Below are 26419 nucleotides of genomic sequence, written 5' to 3' on the forward strand. Positions count from 1 at the left end.
TTGGTAAGAAAGACATTTTAATGATAATAGGAGTTAATGCGAAGAGCTGCATTACTGCTGAAATGATAAAATGCAATAAATCCGGGGATTTAAAAAATGCTGTCCTTCAAGCTGGTATCCAGCTTTGTGTGTTGCTTTTGGAGGTGCAAAACAAAGATAAAAGGAAGTAGAACCCAGGCAACTAGTTGGGGCTCATGCTTGTCTGGAACAGATGTATTTTGCGGACTTGTCAGCCAAGTTGTACTTGAACTGTCAGGTGTAGGGAACAACATTATTCACAACAAATGAACTTTTGACATGAGGTTATAGACTTTAAATTTAACTCTTTGTTTCTCTATCATTCTTGTTGGCTGTCTTAAAATAATTTCTGCTATGATTGGCTACTTGAAGGTAGCTGGATTTAATTGTTACTGCAATGAATTCCTAAGCTGTAAGTATAATTGTGTTGTAAACCATATGAGTCTGAGCTACATACTTCAGAAATTACACTTTCATCACAGCTATTCTCTTACAATGTATTACAGAGAAATCAGTGGAGACTTTAACTTGCAAAAAGCGGTGGCTCTTTTAAGCACTCAAGATCCCAATGTTCAGGCTTATGCTTCTTCCTACATACAGAATGAATGTTACAAGGAGGACAGCGCTAAAGCAATGGTAAAGTATTAAGCTACAAATATTTCATGGAAAAGACTACTTTTCCATGAGTTGACAATCAGTGTTTCACATGTAGTAAACTAGTAAAGTAATCGATCCATTCAATTTGGGATAGAGATAAGACTATGTACATAGGAGCAAAATTGGGCAATTCAACCCATCAAATATGCTCTGTCACTTGATCCTGAGTAACTTGTATTTCATTTTAACCCCATTCTCCTGCCGCCTTCCCATAGTCTTTGACACCCTCACTAATCAAGGTGCATATCAACCCCTACTTTACGTATGCGCTATGACTTGACCACCAACAAATTCAACTCCAAAGCCAAACATTATCACTTTCATTCCCGCAGTCCATCTCATAAAGCTCCTCTGAGCCACCTCCAATGCCAGTGTGTCCTTTCTTAGATATGATGCCCAAAACTGCTCAGAATATTCCAAAATGGCCAGTGCCTTATAAAACCTCAGCATTACATCTTTGCTTTTATATTCTAGTCCCCTTGAAATGAATGCTAAAATTGCTTTTCTTTCTCTACTACTGATTGAAAATGCAACTTGACCTTTAGGGAATCCTACACTGGGACTCCCCTCCAATTTCTAGATTAGCTCCCTATTTAGAAAACTGTCTATGCCTTTATTCCTTCTACCGAAGCGCATGATAATTCACTTCCATACACTGTATTTCATCTGCCACTTCTTTGCCAGTTCTTCTAAACTGTCCAAGTCCCCCTTCAGATGCTCTGCTTCATCAACACTATCTAACCCTCGACCTAACTTTATGTCATCTGCAAATTTCCCACAAATCCCTCAATTCCAGCATCCAGTATATTAAAATATGAAGTGAAAAGCAGCAACAGCACCAACCCTTGTGGAACACAACTAGACACCAGCAGCCAGGCAGAAAAGACTTCCTTTATTCCCGTTCTTTGCTTCCTACTAGACAGCCAATTTTTTTGTCTATGCTGGTATCTTTCCATAATACCATAGGCTCTTGTTTCATTTTGCAGCCACACTGCACAGTACCTTGTCAAATCCAAGTAAGCAACATCCACTGACTCTCCTTTGACTAACCTTATTTCTTTCTCTCAGAATCTCAACAGATTTGTCAGGCAAAAATTCCCTTTAAGGAAATCATGCTGACTTCAGCCTATTTTTATCTTGCGCTGTCAAATACCGTGAATCCTTAATAAAGGATTCCAACACTTTCCCAACAGGCCGACTGGTCTGTAGTTTGTTGCTTATTCCCTCCCTCTCTTAAAGCGTTGAGTGACATTTGTGATTATCCAGTTCTCGGGAGCCATTTCAGAATCTAGTGATTCTTTAATGCTGCTCTTATTTTTTCCCCACTTTCTATTGTCTTCCCAATTACATAGCAATACACATTTAAAAATAAAGATTAGCTATGTTTGTCATATGTATATCAAACGGTGAAATGCACTTTGCGTCAAATCAGATCAGCTGGGCAGCCCACAAGTGTCACGCTGGAGGAGAGAAAGCACTTTTGAAGATGAGCTTTGGTAGCACTGAATTCTCCATCTTATCTGAAGAAAATCATCATTATAGACTTAGCAAGACAGTATTGTACAATAAAACACAGATAGTATTTGTATTGTTTCAGATATGGGCAGACTACTTACTCTGATTGTATGTCATGGATTAGAATTAATTTGTAATCCCATTGTGAAGAATCCTTTGAGAAGAGTGATCATAAGAAATGGTTGGAGTCATTGTTAAGAAAATTAAATGTAATGCTGGGCTTTATTGCAAAAGTAGTGGAGCTTACTGTAGCTATACAAGGCTTTGGTAGGACAATGCTATGTTCAGATTGGGTCTCCTTATTTAAGGAAGAATTATGTGCCCTGGAGGCAGTATAATGAAGGATCATCAAATTTCTCAATTTTAGTTATTTATTGAGTTACTACGTGGAATATGCACTTCTGGCCCTTCAAGCAATGCCGCTCAGCAGTCCCCAGTTTAATCTGAGACTAATCATGGGACAATTTACAATGACCAATTAACCTACCAACTGGTATGTTTTTGGACTGTGACAGGAAACCAGAGCATACAGAGAAAACACACACACATTCACAGGGAGAACGTACTAACTGCTTACAGGCATTGGCAGGAATTCAACCTGGGTTGCCTGTAGTGTAGTTTGTTGTGTTAACTATTGCACTACTGAGCCACACTAACGAAGGAACAAATGAGCAACACACACAGACTACTGGAGGAACTCAACCGTTCAGGTAGCATATATGGAAAGAAATAAAGAGTTGACATTTTCTGCGGAGACCCTTCATCAGGAGAGGAAAGGAAAGGAAAAATGGCCAGAATAACGAGTCCTGGTGAAGGATTTTGGCCTGAAATGTCCCAGCTGAAGGTAAGGAAGGATAAAACTAGTGAGTCAACCCAGTAGACACAATGGACTGAATGGCTCCTGCACAGTAAATACTTTATGACTGAGGTGCAGCAGACAATTGTGGAAGCAAATGGTATGTTGGCCATTGTTGCTAGAGAATTTGACTATGAGGGTAAAGGTATTTTACTGTTCTTGCATAGAGCCTTGTGAGACATCACCTGGAATACTGTGTACTGTTTGCATGGTCTCTTGACCTTGTAAGAAGGGTATGCTTGCTATAGAGTGAATGAAGATTCACTAGACTGGTTCTAGGATGGTGGGTCTGTCATATGAGGAGAGTATATATACTCTGAGGTTTGGAAAAATGGAAGGGATCTCCAAAACCATAAAACATAGGAGCAGAATTGGCTCACTGAACCATGGAGGGCTAGATGCAAGCAGAACGTTTCCAAGGGCTGAGAAATAGGGGTTCTTAATCTCAAAAGAGGGTCGCCATTTTGGAAACATCTCTGAGAGTGAATGTTTGGAATTCACAAATTTGGAGCAGATCAATAGAAGTCTGAATATTCGAGGAATGAAGGGATATGGGAATAGGGCAGGGAAATGAAAGGTGATCAACTGATCTCGTAGAATGACAGCATAGTCTGGAGGTGCTGCTTAGCTTACTGTTTGTTTCTCCTGAATTCTAACATTCATCCTTTGAATTTTGTTGTCACTTACTTTCTACTTTCAAGTTTAGTACTCTAGTTGTCTGCTCGTAAATGTTTAATAATTGTAAGCTCCTTCAGCCAGCATGAAAACCAATGATTATGGATTATACTCTTCATCATGCATGCCTTTCTCCCTGGAATCGTCTTTCAAACCTGTTTATTTTGTCACCTTGACCTTTGAGATAAAAATCCTCATTCAAAATCTGTCCCTCAAACATTTTAATCCTTGCTTTATGACTATATCCCCTCAAAAACACCATATAAGTACAAGTCATTATACATCTGTAATTGATTGTCAGTAGCTTGAAGGTTAAACCAAATCTGGAAATTGCCTTTTAATTCTTAGGCACATAACTTCGAAGCATTCTTCTTAAACAACTTGATATGCTGTGTTAATACCTAGAACTAATACCCTGACAGATTTAATGAAATATTGTTTTTCTTTCAGATTTGCCATTTGGGTGCAATTCCTGAATTAATTAACCTTTTGAAAATCAAAAATACCAATGTTCAGCAGTCAGCATGTGCAGCCCTCCGAAATGCAGTCTTTAAGAATGTCACCAACAAGTTGGAGGTAAAGAAGCACGATGGAATCAAACAAGCACTTCAACTGCTGAGAGAAACAACTGACCCAGAAACAAAGAAGCAAATAACTGGTATAGACCTCTGTAAAATTTATTGTCCATTTTTAATGCTGTAACTTACAATTCTCCTTTTGAGCACGTCCCTTTTTCTTCCCTTTTCTCTCGTATTTCTCCCAAACCATCTGCCCAAGCCTCATGCAAATTCCAAGCTGAATTTAATGTCACCTATACTTAAAATTTTTGTCTAGAGATATTAACTCAGTTGAAATAGGACAATATGGAACATTATTGATTTCTCACCACAAAACTCTTGGAGAATATTTTCTGTCTTGAACATCTGGCAGTCTGTGGTTTTATCCACTTTGACCCTATTGGCTGTTAACTTGGATTATCATGTCTTTCGTCACAAATTCTATATCAGACTGCCACTACCATTAAGTAAGTGGCTAGATTCAACACGTGCCATTTCTCAGACAATAAAACATCGCGGAGTCCAGGTTTAAATTTGTCACTGTAATTTGCCCAGGCTTTGCCAAGAAGCTTTGAACTTGGGCAAAGCATTTTGCAGATTTTAAACACTGGATCTAATTCATACTAATAGTTCTCAGAGTTAATGGTTTAATGAATGGGTAACATTACACAGCTGGTGGTGTAGTGGCATCAGCACTGGACTTCAAGGCAGATGGTCCAGAGTTCAAACCCAGCTGGGTCCCAACTTGGGCAGCAACAGTATCTGTGTGAAAAAAGGCCTGGCAATCTACTTCAGTATCTGTCCATGTGGTCCCCAACACTTGGATTCGACTAAACGACTCAACAACAAATAATTGGGTGGACCTCTTCTTTGCTTTGTGACATGGTTCTTAAGTGTAGTAAGGCAAATGGAGAGTATCCCACCATGCTCGAACCTTTGTTTTGTAGAAGGGGAATCGGGCGATTCCACAATACAGGGTAGCACCACCCTATCCCACTGCCCACCTGTGATCCCTGTCCGTGAAAAACAGGCTCTTCGACCCATGTTAGCTGAATAACCTGCCACCATCTCAGAATGAGGATGAACTTGTTTAGCAGCTAAAATATTTTTTTCTGATTGTTGATGTGAGTTGTATGAATATTTGAAATAGAGTTGTATCCAGATGACTAGGATAATGTAACACTGGAAAGTAACAACCATGTATCTCCATGGTTTAGTCAGTCTTGATGCCACTTTTGTGATCTCAGAAGATAGTAAAGCATCTCAAGTATATTTCTGCACATCAGTCTTGCCCTTGGAGTAACTCGTTACATTCCACCAGATCCTCTTCCCCATTTTCTCTGCAATCTAAAACTAACTTCTATTCTTTCTCTTAATCTCACTCTGTTTTGATGAAGGTTCCTGGGCCTGAAAACTGCAGTATTTCATTTTCCACATTGACAGTGTAAATCCAAGGGGCAGGGCACTTCCTACACCACTTTTCTGTTGCCGTTTTTGATATAGAGTAACTGAAGGAAAACAGGCAAGGCTAGTGATAGGCTGGGTCAAGGGGAGGAGAAGGACATCTGGAGTGAGGCAAATGAAGTTGTATAGGGATGTCTACTAGCTATCTCCTATTCATGATGGATGTTTTATATTGCTATTAAGGTTAATGAAATTAGAAGTGAGGGGTTTATTTGGGGGAAGGGTGACTATCAGCAAATCCTATGAATTATTAGTGGCTGGGGGGGTTGCTGTGATCAGGTGATGAGTGGCATGGTGAAGGGTTGCCACAAGGCAGAGAGGCAAGAGACAGCAGGTGTTGAAATCTGGTGCAAAGTTCTGGAGCAATTCAGCAGGTCAGAGAGTATCGAGGGAAAGGTTGGGCAGTGTCTTCAGTCTACAGACACTGCCTGACCTATTGAGTTTTAAACAGATTGCTTGAGCATCAAAAGATTTGCACAACCCTTTGGAACTTATTACTTGGTTGGGTCAAATCAGGGGCAAAGGATTTGTGCTGTTCTGCAGAATTCTCTGCAAGTGTGGTGTGAAGTAAGGGAGCAATAATGAGGATGGACAACAAAATTTTTAAAAATGTATTCCATATTTAGTATTTTTTTTCTATTTTGTTAGGACTTCTGTGGAACCTTTCATCGTGTGATGCTATAAAGGACGATCTAATTAAGGACGCCTTACCAGTACTGACTGACTCTGTGATTGTTCCATATGCTTCTCAAGGAGTTAAAAATCAAGGAACCATGGATTCAGAAATATTTTACAATGCTTCAGGGTGTTTAAGGTATGTTAGCCTTGCACTGGTGCTTGTAAAATAGAGCTCAGAAATTTTTATGGTACCGTTTGTGGAAAAAGAAGAAAAGTTAATGTTGCAAGTCAAAGACCCTTTGTGAAAATCCTAATAAGTTGTCTTACCCTTGAATCATTAACAATTTCCTCTTTTCCACCAATATTGCTTGACCAAGTATAGTGTATTCAGTAATTCTGGTTCTTTATTATAATTTACACCATTAGCAGTTCTTTGATTTTTATTTCAAATGTTCGGTAACTTGTCAATGTGGGAGCAAGCATTATTTTCATGAAGTATTTTTTGGCTCCCATTCCAATAAGCTGTTTTTTGCCCACACATATAATTATGAGTTTTTGGTTTACAGTTGCCCATCAACCCTAATAACATTCTGTACCTTCCCAGTGTTTTCCACTACATTAGCTGCCAACTACGGTACCTGAAGTGTTGTGACAAATTGTATTTTTGATCATTAAATTAAGCTGATTGTGATTCATTCACCAACAAGAAAAAATCCGTAGATGCTGGAAATCGAGGGAGTACACACACAATGCTGGAGGAGCTCAGCAGGCGCATTTTGTGCGTGATTCAGTTACCAGTGTTTTTATCTATTTATTGGTAAAAGTGTAAGATGGTATATGCTACATGTCAAACTATCAAATTTCACAATGGAAGCATCAGGACTTTGGAGAAAGAAGGGTGCTGACCCTGTCAGTTTGACCAGTATGCCTGTGGCTAGTGGAAGCAAATGTGGACGGTATTCCCACCTCCTTTCTATTCAACAGTAGATCAGCATTGGATGAAGGGAGATCGGATCAGCTGTTGAGGCCTTTTCGTACCTGTGACACTCGCGTGATGGTGTACAGTGAGCATGGTTATCAGTAACACTGTGGCTGAGGAAAATGTAATTAACAGTTTTCAAATAGGTAGTTATTCAACTGGAGTTCTCTAGGCATTGGTTATAGATTTCCCACCTTTGGGCTGAGCCACTTTTAGGTAGAAATCCCTGCAGCATTTCATTTTCAGAATGGCTTTTTTGTTTATTTTCATCCATTTACCTTTCCTCCATTGGCATCTCGGTATTTTTTTGTTTGTGTTTACATTGTTTCTTCTAATTGTGTATAATTTCCATTCATTATATGATGCTAAAGATCATTTCAGTGGTCAATCGGCCCTCCCTATCTGCAAATTCCACATGTGCAGATTCAACCAACCGTGGATTGGGAAAACCCAGAAGTTCTCTCTCCAGCACTTGTTTGAGCATGTACAGACTATTTTTTCATGTCATTTTTCCCTAAACAATACAGTATAACAACTATTTACATAGCATTTATATTGTATTAGGTATTATCAGTAATCTAGAAATTACTTAACAGTACAGGCAGTCCCCGTTATGAATGAGTTCCATTCCTCTTTTAAGTCTGATTTGAGGTCGGGACAAGTACCTCTCGTATTATTTAGCATCAGTTAGTCAAACGTTTTTAGTATATAGTACATATTTTACCTTTCTATGCATATGAAACACTTAAGAAACATAGGTATTTCAGTAATTAAACCACTGTGTTGCTTAGTAATGATTGTAGCTTTCATCGGGGCAGGGCCTTTCACATGCTCCATTAAAATTGTTCCGATCATTGACCGACTGTAGCCTAACGCTTTTCCAATGACCGATGGCATTTCACCTCTTTTCGATCACTTTATTACTTCCACCTTATTTTCAATTGTGATCATGATTATTTTCATAAACAGAAACACCGCGGATTTAGAGCTGCGCCAGGTCCTAATGTCCACCGCACTGAACACGTTAAATAAGGTCCGGGGTTCTGCTGGGTTCTAAAGACCATTGCCCTGATTCAGGTTAAATAAGGGACTTGAGCATCCACGTTCTTTGGTATCCGCAGGGGGGGTGGTCTCGGAACCAATCCCCCACGGATAAGGAGGGCAGATTGTACTGCTCTATGTCAAAGTGGAAAGTTACTCATCTCATTAACTTTTGAAGTCAGTACTGCTTTTTCCTTCACCCTTCCTTTCGCTGATCATATTGACTTCTCTTTCAGTTCAGCTGCGGTGATGATTCATTTCTATAACTGATCTGCTGTAGGTTCATTTCAAACAAAGAAAAATGTGTCCTGATGTGTGATTGTACAAACATGTTCATTCTTTCTCGTGTTTTAACATGCATCATTAACTGATGTCATACAGAGACAGTCAGCAGCAACCATCAAATCCACATTTTCACTAATTTAACTTTAAGATTTTATTTTTCTCCATTTTCCTATTCATTGCCATTTAATGTTTTGAAAGCAATTTTAAATTAATCTAACTTAATCTAGTACTGTAGAAGCTTGCAAAGAAAATTGTGTCAAGATGAGACCATCCTCTGGGTGGAGTAGCAATCTTTTGTATTCTGCCTGGGTAGCCTCCAACCTGATAGCAAGAATATTGATTTCTCCTTCTGGTTTATTCGCCACTCTGGCCTCTTGCCTCTTTTCACCTGTTTATCACCTCCTCCTGGGTCATTCCCTCCTTTTTCCTATGGTCCACCCTCTGCTCTTATCAGATTCCTTCTTCTCCAACCCTTTACCTTTACAACCCGTCTGGCTTCACCTAACACCTTCAAGCTATCCTGTCATCTTCCCCCTTCCAATTTAGTCCTGAAGAAAGACCCCGGCCCGAAATGTCAGCTATTTATTAATTTCCATAGATGCTGTGTGAACTGCTGAGTTCCTTCAGCATTTTCTGTGTGTTGCTTTGGATCTCCAGCATCTGCAGACTTCCTCGCGTCAAAGAAATTAGTGTTGGAATTTGGTGAATTAAACGTTCTCAATCTGTAAACAAATAACATTAAACGTTCTGCATACTCATCCAATCACGTAGCATCAGTGGAAAAAGAAATATTTATTACTCCAAGTTACCAAATTTGGGAACAGTGATAAAGAAGATTTTAAGATCCATAGAAATAGAGAAGGAAAAGTCAAAAAGTGAAGATGATGGGTTTGAAGGAAAGAGGTTAAAAGGCAAGATAGTAAAAGGTGAAGGAGAACAGGAGTAGAGTAAATAAGGAAACTGAAGCTGACCAAATGTATAAATCAGAAGCAAAATCAATTGGTGTTACAGGTATGTTCTGCAAAAATTACAAAGGGTTTACCAACAGCCACACAGAGACGCCATAATGTTGGCCCTCTTTCTTCCATTAACCCTGCCTCACACCACTATCGAACAGTACTGGTCCTGAGTCATCCCCATTTGGTCTCTGACAGAACTGCATTCGTTCCTCTGTAGGAACCTGAGCTCAGCTGGGCAGAGCGGCAGGCAGGAGATGCGAAACACTCCTGGTTTTATTGATGCTCTCATGTCTCATGTTCAAGGATGCCTTGCTGTGGATCAACCTGATGAAAAGGTAACAAAATTAATGCAGATTATTAAATATTATGATAAGGGTAGACGTGTAAATTTGATGATGGAAGTACAAAAATGTGGCGCAATGTAATAACTGCACCTCCGTTCCAAATGCTTTAGATATTTAAGTGAGGTATTTAAGTTACTTTGCCTTTATTCTTCAATTCTCATCCCAGTTCTGCTGTGGAAAGGGATTACTAAGATTTTCTGATTTATTTTTGGACAATTGTTTTATGTCTTTTGAGCAATTATCCAACAAAAATAACTTGCCTAGATTTCATTTTTTTAGATATTTGCAGATTAGACATTTTTTAAGTTCTGTACTCCCTACGTTTCCAAATTTTGTGCCTTCAGATATTTTGGAGAGTTTATTTGAATTAGACCCTTTTCAAAAAGGGCTTATTTCAAAACTTTATAATATAATTATGAAGATACGTTCAGAGCCCCTTTATAAGACCAAAATGGATTGGGAAAGACAGCTTAACCTTATTATTTCTAGTGAGAATTGGGATAGAATTCTTCAATTAGTTAATACATCATCGATATGTGCCAAACATTCATTAATACATTCATTAAGGTCGTACATAGGGCCCATATGTCCAAGGATAAATTAGCTCATTTTTACTCTCATATTCGTCCTATCTGTGATAGATGTCATTCTGAAATTGCGTCTTTAACTCACATGTTTTGGTCTTTTCCATTTTTGGAAAAATATTGGAAAGATTATTTGATATTATTTCTGCGGTTTTGAATATTGATTTACAACCTCATCCTATTATCGCAATTTTTGGTTTACCAATGTTAGACTCACGGCATTTATCTTCTTCTGCCCGTCGAATGATTGCATTTTTAACTCTGATGGCTAGAAGATCTATTTTGTTGAATTGGAAGGAAATTAATCCTCCCACTGTATTTAATTGGTTCTCTCAAACTATGTTATGTTTAAATTTAGAAAAAATTAGAAGTGGTGTTTTTGAGACTTCTATTAAATTTGAAAAGTTATGGAGACCATTTATTCAACATTTTCATATGATGTAATATGACCCTGTTCCAAGTTCATTTGATTTCCCAGCTTTTAGCTTATGTATGTTGAGAGGACCGGAGGTGACGGCGTTGATGAATATTTATTCCTTTGAGATATTATAAACAGCCCCCTCTTTTTTTCTCTCTTTTTTTTGCTTCCTTTTTCTTCTATATTAGTTATTAGTTGTTAGATTAGTAGATTAGCTAGTTTTGCATTATATATTTTTTTTCTTTTTTCTGTTTTTTTATATCATATATTATGAAATATTTAGACTTACCATGTTCACACATATATTGTATGGCTTATGTCTTGGTAAACTCATTTATATTGTAACTATTGTTTGTTTTTTTTCATATGTAATGGAATTTGTATGTTTGTAATTTCTTTATCAATACATCATTTGTATTCTGTTCATATTATTAATAATAATAAAAAGATTTAGAAAGAAAAGTTCTGCTGTGGAGAAAACAACTTTCTTTCATGTTTGCTACTTTAATCTGTTATGCAATACTAAGAGCAGGAAAGGACAGATGGTTTAAAAAACAACTAGAATCAGAGTTGGGCATAAGCCGTGAAATTTGTTGTTTTGCAGTAGCGGTACATTGCAGTACATAGTAAAAACTATAAATCACAATAAGCATCTATATAAAATTAAATTGTGTCAGTAGTGTTTATGGGTTCCTTGTCCATTCATAAGTCTGATGGCAGAGGGGAAGGCGCTCTTCCTAGAATGCTGAGTGTGTCTCTTCAGCTCCTATGCCACCATCTTGATAGCGGCAATGGCAAGAATGCATGTCTGGGGTGATAGATGTTGCATTTTTTTTCCAATCATCATCTTTTGAAGGTGTCCTCAATGCTGGGGAGGCTAACGCCCATGATGGAGCTGGCTGAGCCAAGGACTTTGTGCAGTTTTTACCAATCCTGTGCAGTTGCGCCTCTGTGCCAGATGGTGATGCAACCAGTTAGAATGCTGTCTATGATACATACATAGAAATTTGCAGGTGTCTTTGGTAATATATGATTTCTCCTCAAATTTCTCATGAAATATAGTGGCAGTCTTGCCTTTAATTCCATCAATATCTTAGGCCCTGGAAAGACCATCAGAGATGTTGACTCTTAGGAATTTGGAAATCACTCCTTCCACTACTGATCTCTCTATGACGACTAGTGTGTGTTCCCCAGACATCCCTTTCTTGAAGTCCACAATCAATTCCTTGATCTTGCTGATATTGAGTACAAGGTTGTTGCAATCTACACTGACTGTGGTCTCCTTGTGAGGAAGTCAAGGATTCAGTTGCAGGGGGAGATGTAGAGGCCCAGTTTTGGAACTTGTTGATTGGAACTGTTTGACAAAGTGTCTGTAATTAAATGCATCTATCTCTAAAATACCTTGAAAATATGTTGTAATATACATATTATTAAACAATATTATGTACTTCAACTCTGCTCAATTACTGGCTGTCATGAAAATGTAGTAAATCTTATAAACAGGAAAACGGATGGTTGTTATTTGCTTCATAATTATAATAATTGCATTTTTTTTTAATTGACTTGATACCTGCTGCTCAGATTAAACTTGGAGCTCCTGGTGGTAACAAAGCTTGCAAGGTGCATAGCTAGATATGTTGCTGACAGTTTTAACGTAGACCTATGTTAATGCATATTTTTTTCAATTGGCTTTATCATTTAGTCAAATCTTACTGTTTGTCCTTCAGCATTGTTAATATACTTTTAATTGACAAAATGTGGGCACCTCCTTCAAAGAATTATTTTATAGAAATGTGTTTTTGGACAGTGATTTTTGATTTTGTTTTTAACACCTCCATTTCTCAGTCTTGGATACTTACAATTTAACAATAATGTTTTACTATTGTATATGTAGATATAATTTGGCTGATTTGTTTTGGTGTTTCTTTTATTAATGCTGGGTTACCAGCTTAAACATCAAAAGAAGTTGCTTGTGTATGCTGACTCTATTGCATCATATTTTACTTCTCCCAGTCTGTTGAAAACTGTGTCTGTATCCTCCACAACCTCTCGTATCACTTGGATTCAGAAGTCCCAAGTGCATTTGCCCATTTCGGTGAGCAGGCGGATGTGCATCTCACCAAAAAGATGTCAAAGAGGTCTTCTGTAGGCTGTTTTACTCCAGGAGCAGAGCATTTTGAGGAGGTAAGTATTTATTTGACAACTTAGCAAGGAGCTCATTTGTTTGGATACCAGATGTCAACGTGTATGAAACTTGGCTCTTGATGTTAGAAACTTAGAAAACCTACAGCACAATACGGACCCTTCAGCCACAATGCTGTGCCAAAGCTCTACTCACTTTAGAAATTACCCAGGGTTACCCATAGCCCTCTATTTTCCTAAGCTCCATGTACCTATCCAGGAGACAGACAGACATACTTTATTGATCCTGAGGGGAAATTGGGTTTCGTTACAGCCGCACCAACCAAGAACAGTGAAGAAATATAGCAATATAAAACCATAAATAATTAAATAATAATAAGTTAATCATGTCAAGTGGAAATAAGTCCAGGACCAACCTATTGGCTCAGGGTGTCTGACACTCCAAGGGAGGAGTTGTAAAGTTTGATGGCCACAGGTAGGAATGACTTCCTATGACGCTCAGTGTTACATCTTGGTGGAATGAGTCTCTGGCTGAATGTATTCCTGTGCCTAACCAGTACATTATGGAGAGGATGGGATTCATTGTCCAAGATGGCATGCAACTTGTACAGCATCCTCTTTTCAGACATCAGTGTCAGAGAGTCCAGTTCCATCCCCACAACATCACTGGCCTTACGAATGGGTTTGTTGGTTCTGTTGGTGTCTGCTACCCTCAGCCTGCTGCCCCAGCACACAACAGCAAACATGATAGCACTGGCCACCACAGACTCGTAAAACATTCTCAGCATCGTCCGGCAGATGTTAAAGGACCTCAGTCTCCTCAGGAAATAGAGACGGCTCTGACCCTTCTTGTAGACAGCCTCAGTGTTCTTTGACCAGTCCAGTTTCTTGTCCATTCGTATCCCCAGGTACTTGTAATATTCCACCATGGCCACACTGACCCCTTGGATAGAAACAGGGCTCACCGGTGCCTTAGCCTTTAGTCTCTTAAAAGACCCTATTGTATCTGCCTCCACCAATGTCTCCGACAGCCCATTCTGTGTGCTCCTCACTCTCTGCGATTTGTTTTTATTTATATATATATAAAAATAATCTACTCTGTACCTGCTTCCAGCCACCTTAAATTTGTGCCCCCTCATGCTAGCCATTTCATCCCTAGGAAAGAGCCTTTGACTATTCACACGATTAATGCTGCTCATCATCTTATAAACTCATGTTATACATCTTATGTTGGTTATCTCTCTTGCATATTTGGTTTTGATTTCAGTGACATGTTCAGAAAAGTGAATTTAGCTGGTACTCCCTGTAACTGGTACATGCATTGAGCAGTAGTGACCAAAGGAAAATTTCTCCTTTAATTTTTTTTCATAAGTTGTTTAATTGTGATTTGCACTGAGGCATAATCACGTCAAATTGTCCATCTGGGCCTGAAATGAGATGTATCCTCTTTAGTGAGGGCCATAAGCATTTATTAGCTCTGTGGGGTGATGGACAGTCAGTCAGTGAGTTCCCTCAAAATAGAGATTAATGGATTTCTGATTATTAAAGGTATCAGGAGGTGTGAAAATTGTGCTGAATAGTAGCCTTAATGGAGATCAGCCATGATTTTGTTGAATGTAAAGTTGGCTCAAAGGACATCTTGAATAATTTAAATTCAGAAGTCACAAGTGTATTTTTCCACCTCCAGAAAGAATGGGAATGTGCTGCAGAATGGTAGATCATGTCCTTTATTTTTCTCTATTTAGTCTTTAAGTGCGTGCCATGGTAGAAAGCTGGATAAGCAGTGAAAGAATCTACTTAAAATTTTATTTTCAGTATATTGGAATATTTAGTTTCATGCGACATTCCTTAATGTTGAAAGGTTTGAATTTAGTTTCTAATTCACTTTATGCTATTAGCTCATCAGAATACAGAGAAGTTGGGCAGTAATTTTCACTTTTAAAGTGAGTTTTAATTTAGGATTTGCAGGTCAGATTTGTGTTACAGATCATTGGCTTCAAAAAAACTAATCTATGACCAGCCTCTAGTTTTTTAATGGTTAACAATATTCTTTTGTAATCATTTTCTCTTTGTTCCACAGGCAGATTTATGTAATATGTATTTCACTCAAGAGGACGCCAATCCCAGAGGAGTTAACAACCTCTTCCATTCGAAAGCAGTTAAAATGTATGCTTCGCTGTTGGACAAATCCAAGTCTGATGCAACGTTGGAAGCCTCTGCTGGAGCTCTGCAGAATTTGACAGCCGGCAACAAAGTGGTACAGAACATTATTCAGAGGGAAGGGGTGCCCCACCTGAAGCCCCTTCTACATTAACTTCCTCCAGCAACGGCGCATAGCCACTAGGTGTATGGTTTCCAGAGTACACTACAGTTACTGCCCAGCCTGTTCCAATTGCACCTCTCCAAGCCGTAACCTTGAACATGGTGAAGGGCGGCAGGAGCATAAGAGCATCAGAACTTCTAGGTTTCCCCCCAATTCCACGTCATTCCGACTTGGACATTATTACCTGTTCTTCATTGGGTCCCAATATCATTATAGGAGTAGCTTCACTGGTAGGATTGCAGTGGTGCAAGATGGTGATTCACCACTGCCTTCTCAGGGGCAATCAGGGATAGACTGTAAATACTGTTGAGGTGCTCAGGTCATGCAAACTAAATTTCAAAAACATGGTTAGTAAGAAATTGTTGTTTAATATACTGTGTAAAAGGAGTTGCATTATCAATTGATCCATTATACTATACCTGGAACTAAATCCACCATTATCTGGGTGTTCTTCCTAATATAACAATAATCCAGTGTAAACTGAGGCAAGTTAAAACTAGCGAAATCACTGACTGCAAAACAAAAAAGCTTTCTTACTCATTTATGTAACCCCCTGAGTCGCCTCAGGCTCGCTCAGCTGGTTCTCGTCTACGGGGAGCAGCCTTCGGCCCCGCCAAACTGGGTAATCAGCTGGTGTGGATGCTGTGTCATGTCCCCACCTCGCCCAAAAACAGACAGTACACCAAATGCGATTAAATGAGTACAATTTATAAAGGTTACTATAACTAAGTGATTAATAATGATCTAGTATATATGAAGAGAAAAAAATAAAGAAAAGGCGCCAAATTTATCAAAGTCCAAACCACTTCGTGCACAACCGTTGGAGCTCAATTACTGAAGTCTTCTGGCCACCATTCGATCCCCTCCGAACTCCTCGACTCGCAGCTCAGGACCCTCCGAGTGGTCAACCAAGCACATCTAGCTTCATTCCCCCCCTTGGAGTACCTCCTGGCCTCGGACCCCCGATTGGGGTCCGTTCCTTGCCCAGCTTACAACATTGCGTCCTCTCTCTCGACCCCCTCGCCAAAAGCCTGTCAACAAAAGCTTACAGACTCAGAAGAAAGAACATTAATCCCCATTTGGTTTACAAAGGAATACAATTCTCCCAGCACTCTCTCGCAACAAAGAAGCATTCCTGCTAGTTAACAAAACAAAAGAAGCCCTTTTGATTACATACACAGTAACAAAGAGAAAAAGAAGAAACCCCCTTTACACTTAAAACAAAAGCGTTTTACTTAGTAATAATTTTCACCTCAGCAAATGTGAACATTAGGCCAGTATGTTAGATTCAGCCTGTTTGCAGAATTGTGAAAGTATTTCCTTTGCTTTTCTGCAGTCGTCATACCTGATGAGTTCGGCATTAGTGGACGGAGAGAAGGCAAGTCCGCAGGTGGCAAAGCTTCTCCATTCTGGGAATACAGACCTACAGAAGACAGCAGTTTTATTGCTGAATAACCTTACACGACACAGTAATCTCCAGCCACAATTGGGTAAGGCAGGTGCTTAAACTTCCTCTGAAACAAGGCAATTGGTTGTATATTCAACTAAAACTGTGGTAATGATCACCCTCAAGTGACCATAAGATGTACTGTAGGAACAGAATTGGGCCCTTCACCCCAACAAGTCTGGTCTGCTTTTTAATCATTACTGATTTATTTTCCCTCTAAGCACATTCTGCATTCTTCCTGTCATGTTGGGTGTCTTTACTATTCAGGAACCTATCACCGTCCGCTTTAAATGTACCCAATGACTTGTCCTCATTGTGGCAGTGAAATGCATGGGTTCATCTCCCCTAGCTAATGATATTCCTCCTCATCTTGGTTCTAAAGGGACATCTTTGTATTCTGAGGCCCCAGCCTCGCCCGCTATTAGAAATATCCTCTCCATGTCCATTCTATTAGATACCTCGCTAGCCAGTGGGCTTCAATGGGAATCCCCCTCAGTTTTCTAGTGAGTACAGGCCTAGAGCCATCAAATGCTCCTGCTACATTAACCCTTTAATCCCCAGGGTCATTCTCATAAACCCTCTCTGGACCTTCTGCAATGCCAGCACATCCTTTGGTAATGGGCTGATTCCTTAGATACTGCTCACAATGCTTCAAATGCAGTCTGACCCATTAAACCTCAGCATTACATCCATTCTTTTGTATTCTAGCCCTCTCAAAAATAAATGCTGATGTTGCATTTGCTGTCCTTACAACCAACCTAACCTGCAGGTGAACTTTTACGGACCTACATTAGGACTCCCAGGTCCCTATGAACCTCCAGTTTCTGAGATTGCTCCCCATTTGTTTGAGACTTGTTCATCACGGCAGACTCAACGCTTCATCAACACTACCTGTCCCCCCTCCTATCTTTGTATCTCTACGGACTCCAGTCACAAAGCCCTAAACTCCATTATCCATATCATTAACATGAAAAGTAATGGATCCAACATGGACTCCTATGGAATGCCACTAGTCACTGGCAGCTAACCACAAAAGGCCCCCTTTATTCCCAGTCTTTGCCTTCTGCCAGTCAGCAAATTTTCTGCCCATGCCGCTAGCTTTCTTGTAAAACCCTGGGCTCTTGTCTTTTGTGGTATCCTCCTGTGCAGAACTTCGTCAAAAGCCCTCTAAAAAAACAAGCAAACAACGTCCTCTGACTCTTCTTTGTCAATCCAACCTTTTATTTTCTGAAGTAATTCCAACAGCTGTATCAGGCAAGATTTCCCATTAGGAAAGCCATGCTGACTTTGGCCTATTTTATCTTGCACCCACAAGTACCCTCAAAACATCATTCTTAGCAATAGATTCATAACATGCTGCCAACACTGAGGTCAGGCTAACTGACATATAATTTCCTGTCTTTTGTATACATACCTTCTTAAATTGTAGAATGGCATTTGCGATTTCCCCCCATCTCCCCAATCCTCTGGAACCATTCTAGTACCCAGTGATTCTTGAAAATCACTAGAAAAGCCTCCACAATATCTTCAGTTACCACCTTCAGAAGCCTGGAGTGTGGTACATTTGGTTCAGGTGACTTATCTACCTTCAGGTCTTTGTTTCCCGAGTACTGTCATTTAAAAAGCAGCTACACTCACTTCTGTCCTGACACGCTTGAATTTCTGGCAAGCTGCTGGTATCTTCCACAATGAAGAATATTGCAAAATACTTAATTTAGTTCATCTGCTATTCTTTTGTGCAACATCACTCTCTCTCTAGTGTTATTTTGGAAACGTGAAATGTCTACACTTACTTGCCTTTTAATATATCTGGAAAAGAAACTTTTGGTGTCCTCTTTTATATTATTGGCTAGCTTATCTTCTTGTTTAATCTTTTTTCTTTCTGACTTTTTAAGTTGCTTTCTGTTGATTTTTAAAAGCTTTTCAATTCTCTTGCTTCTCACTCATTTTTGCAATAATAGCATGCCCTCTTTTCCTTTAGTACTATCTTTGACTTCCTTTTTGTGCCATGGTTATAAAGGGAATCTTCACCCTTCCTTTATAATGTTTCTGCTTTGGCATGAACCAATTCTATATCTTCTGAATTAGTTGCAGAATCTTCAATCACTGTTGTTCTACGGTGATCTCTGCTCGTATCCCGTTTCTTATACCTTTGGTCTTCTTCTCGTTCGTGCCTCTGTATTTCCCTTTTACTCTGCTGCAGTACCAAAATAGTAACTTAGTTGCTTCCTCTCAAACTGCAGGGTGAACTATATCATATTATGATCATTCTCTCCTAAGGGTTCCTTTACCTTAAGCTCCCTAATCTAATCTGATTCATTCCACAATGCCCAATTGTGAATAGCCTTTCTCTAGTGGCCCCACCACTGGCTGCTTTTTAAAATAAAAAACACCAACAACTACATCTTGAAGGCATTCTACAAATTCTTTCTCTTGGGATTCTTCACCAACCTGGACCCTCCGACCATTGCAACATTGTTCTTTATTTTTTAAAACATACCTGTTCTATCTCCTGTTGTCATTTGTGTTCTACATCCTGACTAATGTTTAGAAGCCTGTACGTAACTCCTATCAGGGTCTTTGTACCTTTGCAGTTGCTTAACTCTACCCACAAGGGGTTCTACATATTCTGATCCTATGTTTACTACTTTCTCAAGTTTTGATTTGTTTTCACCAACAAAGCAACCCCACTCCCTCTGTCCACCTGCCTGCCCTTTCAATATGATGTGTTTCATTGGATATTAAGCTCCCAGCTGTGATCTTCATTCAGCCACATCTCAGTGGTGCCCACAAAATGATACCTGAGCTATGAGATAATATGCTTTTATATACTGCATGCATTCAAATATAATACTTTCAGTCCGGTACTCGCCACTCATCAGTTCAAATTTGTCTTTGCTGCCTGATATTAAATTCTTATTCCTTTCTCAACTTCTTCTCCTAGTCTTTTTCCTGGAGACTTCAGTAATTCTTTTGCACTCTGCTTCCCTTTAACCATACTTTTCCAAGCTGTTCCAGTGCCTTGCCACTTGGTTTTTGGAAGACATGTCTATAGCCTTCAATATGTGCTTTGCCAGGACCACGGTCACGGCGTGGTTCAATTTGAGTCCATCCCATGGGAACAGCTCCCTCTTTCCCCAATACTGGTGCTGATATCCCACAAATTCAAGCCCACTTTTCCCACACCAATCTCTGAGCCACACATTTAGCTGTCTGACCTTGCTAACTTTGTGCCAATTTGCATGTGGGGCAAGTAACAATTACCTTGACTGTCCTCAGAGAAAGGGAAGTAACAGGTTGTTATGAGGGTGACTCAGTGGTGATGTGGTTAGCATTGCTAGATCCCAGAGTTTGATGCTGACTCTGGGAGGCATTTGTATGTTCTTCCTGTGACTCTGTGGTCTCCTCCCATGTGCTAAAGATTTGCTGATCGGTAAGTTGATTGACCATTATAATTTGCCCCTAGCAGAAGTAGTTGTTAGAAGTGGGAATTAATAGCATGTAAGAGAAAAGTTTGCAGGATAATAAGTGCAGGGTTTCCCTGGTAGGGTCAATGGGCAAATCACCTCCCTTCAATGTAATTATGAAATATGATTTCAATATAGTTATCTTCAATATGTAAATAATTTCAGTTGGGTCTCGTATCATAGTGAATAGTTGGTTATGATTTGAGGCTATTTAATTCAGCAATTGTTCAGTGTTTGTAGTGATTTGTATGCTTAGATAATTATAGTAATGATCTAGAGAGTTGGAGAAAATGACGGATTACAAACAGGAGGTATTGATAATTAAAATGAAACTCAATTGATACAAATTTAAGGATGTTAAATTTACCAAACCTGTAAATTGACAACAAAAAATATCACGCATAAGGTTATAATCAAAAGAATGAAGTCATGTCATATAACAAAATAAAACTGATTAATTAGAAATACACATTCAGAATATAGAGTATAATTCTGAAGAATATGAGGTAATTGATTTTGGAGATGTACCATCAGAAGGGACAAATATGAAAGAAAGGGAAGAACCCACAGGATCAGAAATAAGGGTTTGCACTAAAATAGTCAGATGTTAAAAGTTTGTAGCTAAGTCAGTGAATGGAAGATTTTGGTTTTCTGAAGGTCCTTTTTTTTAGGAGTTCAGATAACATGGAAATTGGTTCTTCAAGATTTGAATCTCCACATAAACTGGAAGGAAGTAGAACTTCACGTGTGATAAGGACAGAGATCTCTAGATACAAATTAATAAACACTTATCCTCTCATGTTTTCAGTGCATAATAATAGACTTGACATGCCAATTGGTATCTGCAGAGAGAAAATGATTTAATCTTTTATTGCAATGATCTTTCACCAGAACTTCATTGAATGCAACTTTTTAACAATTAACAAATTCAAGCTTCAATATTGCTGGCAGAGGAGATAGATGCATCTAACCGTATTGTAATTTTTAAAACAATAAGATTTTACTAGAATAGCCACTCAGTATGTCGATAGGAAATGCACTTGGATATAAACATTGGGTGATATTTTTAAGAAAGTAACAGAATACTGTAAATTTATTTAAGAAAAATATTAACTGAGTTTAATATATGTATAGTCCTAAAAAGTAAAATAAATACTTAAGTTTTAAAACTTTTCTTAGCTTCTCAGACGCTACCAGCGTTAGCACGGCTTCTCCCTAGTGGAGGCAAGAGTACAGCTCCTTCAGATGACACCATCGCTTCTGCCTGTAACATTATGCGAAATCTGATTCCTAATAACACCAGCTTGGCAAAAACAGTGCTGCAGGGTTCTATGTTGAGAAATCTGATGAATCTCAGCAAATCCAGGTACATTTCTTTCAATATTTATCAGAGATTTTACTGTTTAACCTTTTAAAATTGCTTTTAAAACTTTTCATTGTTTCATTGCCTATTAATAGTTTCTAAATATAATGTCTTATCTAAAGTAGTGAAGGAATTGAAATATAAAATAACAAATATTCATGCACAGGTATCTACAATAACATTTTAAGCTTGGCTATTGAAGTTGAGCAAAATGAAAGTTTACATAATGCCATTTTACTGAATTGTCAAATAAATTTAGAATCCAACATCTGCCACACTGAACCAGAAGTTATCTCTAATAATTCTTGTATCTTCTTCATAATTTTCCTCTTATTTAATTTTTTAATCCTCTTTTGAGCCTCTTTCCTGAGGGATTATGACACTGAAGCTAGATTTCTGATTATTTACAAATAGTAACTGAAATCACCTAATTTGTTCACAAACAAGAGAAAATCTCTAGATGCTGGAAATGCAAAGCAACACACACATTTTGATAGTATTTATTCATATTTTAAAAATAAAGGAAGTGTGGATGCTGGAAATTCAAAATAAAATCAGAAAATGTTGGAAATAGTTAACCTGAAATGCTAACTCTGTTTCACTTTCTGCAGATGATGCCTGACCTGCTATTTGCAGCATTTTCTGTTTTTGTTTTTGAAATTTTCAAGTTCTACAAAACTGAATTAATTTGTCTTGCTTCAACGACTTTTTTCCCCCCACTTATCTGCTGTACTCCCCGCTATACCAGCCTTACATATTTTGTAAACAGGATAAGCATTCCAGGCAATGTTTCAAACCTGTCATCAGTTTGATTGCCAACTGATTGCTCTGATGCAAGATACACTGATAAATATACCTGGGCTTAGAAAAGTAAACACATTTCATGTTACCAAATCATGGGCACCGTGGCATGAAAAGCTTCATTTTTTTTTTTCATACTTACTAGTGAAGGCAAATAAAAAGGAATGTCCAGATCCATTTATATATATATATAAAAAAAAATCTGCTCATGGATCACAATGTGAGAGGGGAAACAAGAATGTGAATGGTGAGGACGGGGGCGAATTTCCAGAAGTTTGAGGAATTGATGATCATGCCATCAAGTTGGAGGCTACCCGGACGGAATATTAAGTGTTGTTCCACCAACCGGAGTGTGGCCTTACTGCATCAGTAGAGGCCATGGACTGACCTGTCAGATTGGGAAGTAGAAATGAAATAGGTTGCTACTAGGAGATCCCACTTTTTCCTGACGGATGGATCTTAGGTGCTAGGCAAAGCAGTCTCCTAATCTTCATCTGGTCTCACTGGTACACAGGAGGCCACACCAGGAGCACCAGATACAGTAGATAACCCCAACAGATTCGCCGGTGAAGTGTCGCCTCACCTGGAAAGACTGTTCATGGCTCTGATGGTAGTGAGGGAGGGGGTGTAGGGGCAGATGTGGCACTTGTTCCGCTTGCCAATTGATTATCGTATCTTCAGGATAGATGCTGGGAAAACCTTGGGGGGGAAATGTTTATACTCACGCCATTTTATTAGATATAGCATTTACCGAATAAAGTGGCCTCTGAGTATATTTCGGTATGATCATGGTCTTCTGCTGCTGTAGCCCATCCAGTTTAAGGTTTGATATGTTCAGTGATGCTCTCTTGTCCACCATTGTAATGTGTGGTTAATTAAGTTACTGTCACCTTCATTTCAGTTTGAACCAGTTTGGCTGTCCTCTGCTGACCCCTCTCATTAACAAGGAGCTTTTGTCACGTAATTGCCGCTCACTGGATGTTATTTTTGTTTTTGGCACTATTCTCTGATAAACCCTGAGACTGTTGTTTGTGAAAATCTCAGGAGATCAGTTTCTGAGATACTTAAACCACCCTGTCTGGTATTAACAAACATTTCACGGTTGAAGTCACTTAGATCAAATCTCGTCCCCATTCTGATGCTTTATCTGAAGAAATTAAGCTTTTGACCGTATCTGCATGTGTTTTTTAAATGTATTGAGTTGGTGCCACGTGATGAGTTGATTAGATATTTGCATTGCATTAACGAGCAAGTTTAGAGGTGTATCTAATAAAGTGGCCATTGAGTGTAAATTATTTTCATTAGCATATGGGTACACCTCTGCCCGTAGAATAAATGGAAAATTCTGACACTGAGGAAATTCCCATGCATGCATCAGTCTGAATTTAAATGCAGCAGACAAGAAACTTGAATAAATACAGGAAAAACGGCACAAGAAGTACAGTGCACTTCCATTGTAATCCATGTTACATCCAATTTGCCAAGCAAGGTGTTTTGTCGTTGACAGAAAACCTGGATGTAACTGTTCCTGCCACCTGGAACAGGGAATCCTGTGCCTAACAACAAGGTGAAGGATTGCCCGGAAAGTAATCGAGTTGTTACAAGATTTTACCTGTATGTCAGCTTAAAGCCAACTGCTTTATTCTGCTTTTGATGCACCGATCCCATGATCAGCAAGCTTTTGAGCTGACCCAGAGTGTCCAGCTGATTTCCCCCCCCCCCCCCCCCCCGCTTCCATTTCAACAGGCAGGGACTACTTATGTCTGGTTCATAAATGCACACACCACAAAGATCGGATGGTTTAATGAAAGTAGTGTGGCGACCCATTTCCTAGCGTATCCGAACCGACTCACAATTAGATAGCCTACGGGGGTTTGCGAGCACAGAGCTTTGGAGCCTCTGCGCCATGGGGGGCCGGTTGACAGAGGCTTAAAAGTGAGGCTGAAGTTTTCGAATAAAGTTTTTTCCTTCGACTGCAGTTACCGACTCCGTGTCGTAATTTTAGCGCTGCGTGTAGCACACCGCTACAATTGGTGACCCCGACGGTCCAAACGATTAGGTTAATTGAATTTAGAAATATTGTGGATTTTATTGTATGGTAATTTCTCAACCATGCTCTGTAGAATGCAATCGAGTACAGACAGTGCATCTTCGATCAGAGCAATGGGTCTACAAGTTCCATAGTGTATTGATTTATTTTCCATTGATTTTTACAGTACACATCCCTCAGCTGGGAAAGCTGCCTGCCTTTTCCTGTATGAAATGTGGCTGCAGAAAGATCTACAGAGTTTCTTCAAGAGGGTATGCAGTCATTTGACAGGAATAAATTTATTACTGATAATATTTACCTAAGTATTAATTTGCTTTGAACTCCTGGCCATGGTGCATCTGTCCACACACAATAGCAATGTATACATATGGCTGGTCTTTCATTTTCAGAGGATGCTAAACCTCAGTGTTTTATTTTAAATAATTCCTAAAGAGATGCATGCTATGTTGACATCCCTAGTATTTATAGTGGGGTTTTATTGCTCTTAATATGCATTACTGGCTTTTGTTCTTGAATCTGTCACCTTGTGACTTTTTCCACATTGTGTGAGTTCTAATTTTTGTAAGAATGAGGGCTGGATTTAGAAACAGAAACCCTACAGCACAATACAGGCCCTTCAGCCCACAAAGTTGTGCTGAACGTCTAAGGTATCCTACCTTAGAAATTACTAGGTTTACCCATAGTCCTCTATTTTTCTAAGCTCCAAGTACCTGTACAAAATCTCTTAAAAGACCTATCGTGTCCTCCTCCACCACTGTTGCCAGCAGCACATTCCACGCACTTGCCACTCTGAGTAAAAAAACTTACCCCTGACATCTCCTCTGTACCTACTCCCCAGCACCTTAAACCTGTGCCCCTTGTGGCAGCTGTTTCAGCCCTGGGGAAAAAGCCTCGAACTGTCCTCACTTGTGGATATCGAGATACAGGACAGAAGCATACTGGAAATATGGATCAGCCCTGACCCCGTTGAATGTTGGGTCAGGTGTAAGATGCTAAGTGCTCTCACCATCCTACTAAAGACTGTATCACTCTGCAGCTGTAGGACATTACCAAAGAAAGAGTGGAAGACTTCAGATGTTGGTGAGGTACACTGCTGCGGGCTGGATGTTGCTTTAAATTTCTTGAAGTTGCATCTTTCCACGCAAAGGGAGTAATCGATTACAACTTTGCATTGTTTCTTATGGATATTAGAGACCTTTTGGGAATTCAGAAGGTGAACTGCTCATCTAACTATCCCACCCAACTATCTAAGGTGTTTTTAAATATTAGCATAAATGACCTGAGTTTGAATGCTTAATACAGCTCAGATTATACCCTGAAAATGCTTTTTTTTTAAAAAAAAAATGATACTTTGAGAGCAGCAGAACTAAATTCTTTTAAATTCAAAATCTGGCGTTTGAGGATCATGACTGCGTTTGGGACTGGTGGTTCAGATGCAAGGTGCAAGATTGTTTAATGTCACTACCTGCGCACAAGTGTAAGGAGAATGAAATAATTGTTACCTTGCATCTGATGCAGCTCCGAAAAACCCCACAAAATATAAAGATACAACAATGATAATAAAAATACACACCATATAGCTTGTATACATACATTGTACGCTCGTAATTTGACGCTAGGCTGCACAAAAGTTGACTGATGGGCAATAATAAAGAAGTGGCAAGAGCTGGTGGGTGGAGGTGGGGAAAGTTACAGATTTTTGAGTCTGGTAGTCCTGGCATGGATGCTCCATGGCCCCTACCCTGATGAGTAGAACAAACAGTCCATGAGCTGGGTGTGTGGAATTCTTCGTGTTGTTATTTCCCCTTTTCTTTGCCTTTCTGTATACACATCCTTGATGGTGGGTAGGCTGGTAC

At 39.2% G+C, this 26419-nt stretch overlaps 1 protein-coding gene across 1 annotated transcript in view; it reads left to right on the forward strand.

Annotated features, from left to right (window-relative positions):
- Positions 1-26419, forward strand: part of LOC132381182 (plakophilin-1-like) — a 56197-nt gene that overhangs the window by 24851 nt on the left and 4927 nt on the right. Inside the window, exons 4-12 of the mRNA XM_059950476.1 lie at positions 525-654; positions 4172-4379; positions 6391-6556; positions 9842-9959; positions 12984-13154; positions 15193-15369; positions 16772-16925; positions 21529-21715; positions 24730-24814. Of these exons, the coding sequence (XP_059806459.1) occupies positions 525-654; positions 4172-4379; positions 6391-6556; positions 9842-9959; positions 12984-13154; positions 15193-15369; positions 16772-16925; positions 21529-21715; positions 24730-24814 (1396 nt within the window). The remainder of the gene's footprint in view (positions 1-524; positions 655-4171; positions 4380-6390; positions 6557-9841; positions 9960-12983; positions 13155-15192; positions 15370-16771; positions 16926-21528; positions 21716-24729; positions 24815-26419) is intronic.

The sequence above is a fragment of the Hypanus sabinus genome, chromosome 25 (genome assembly GCF_030144855.1).
Source record: "Hypanus sabinus isolate sHypSab1 chromosome 25, sHypSab1.hap1, whole genome shotgun sequence".
In the NCBI taxonomy this organism is placed as follows: Eukaryota; Metazoa; Chordata; class Chondrichthyes; order Myliobatiformes; family Dasyatidae; genus Hypanus; species Hypanus sabinus.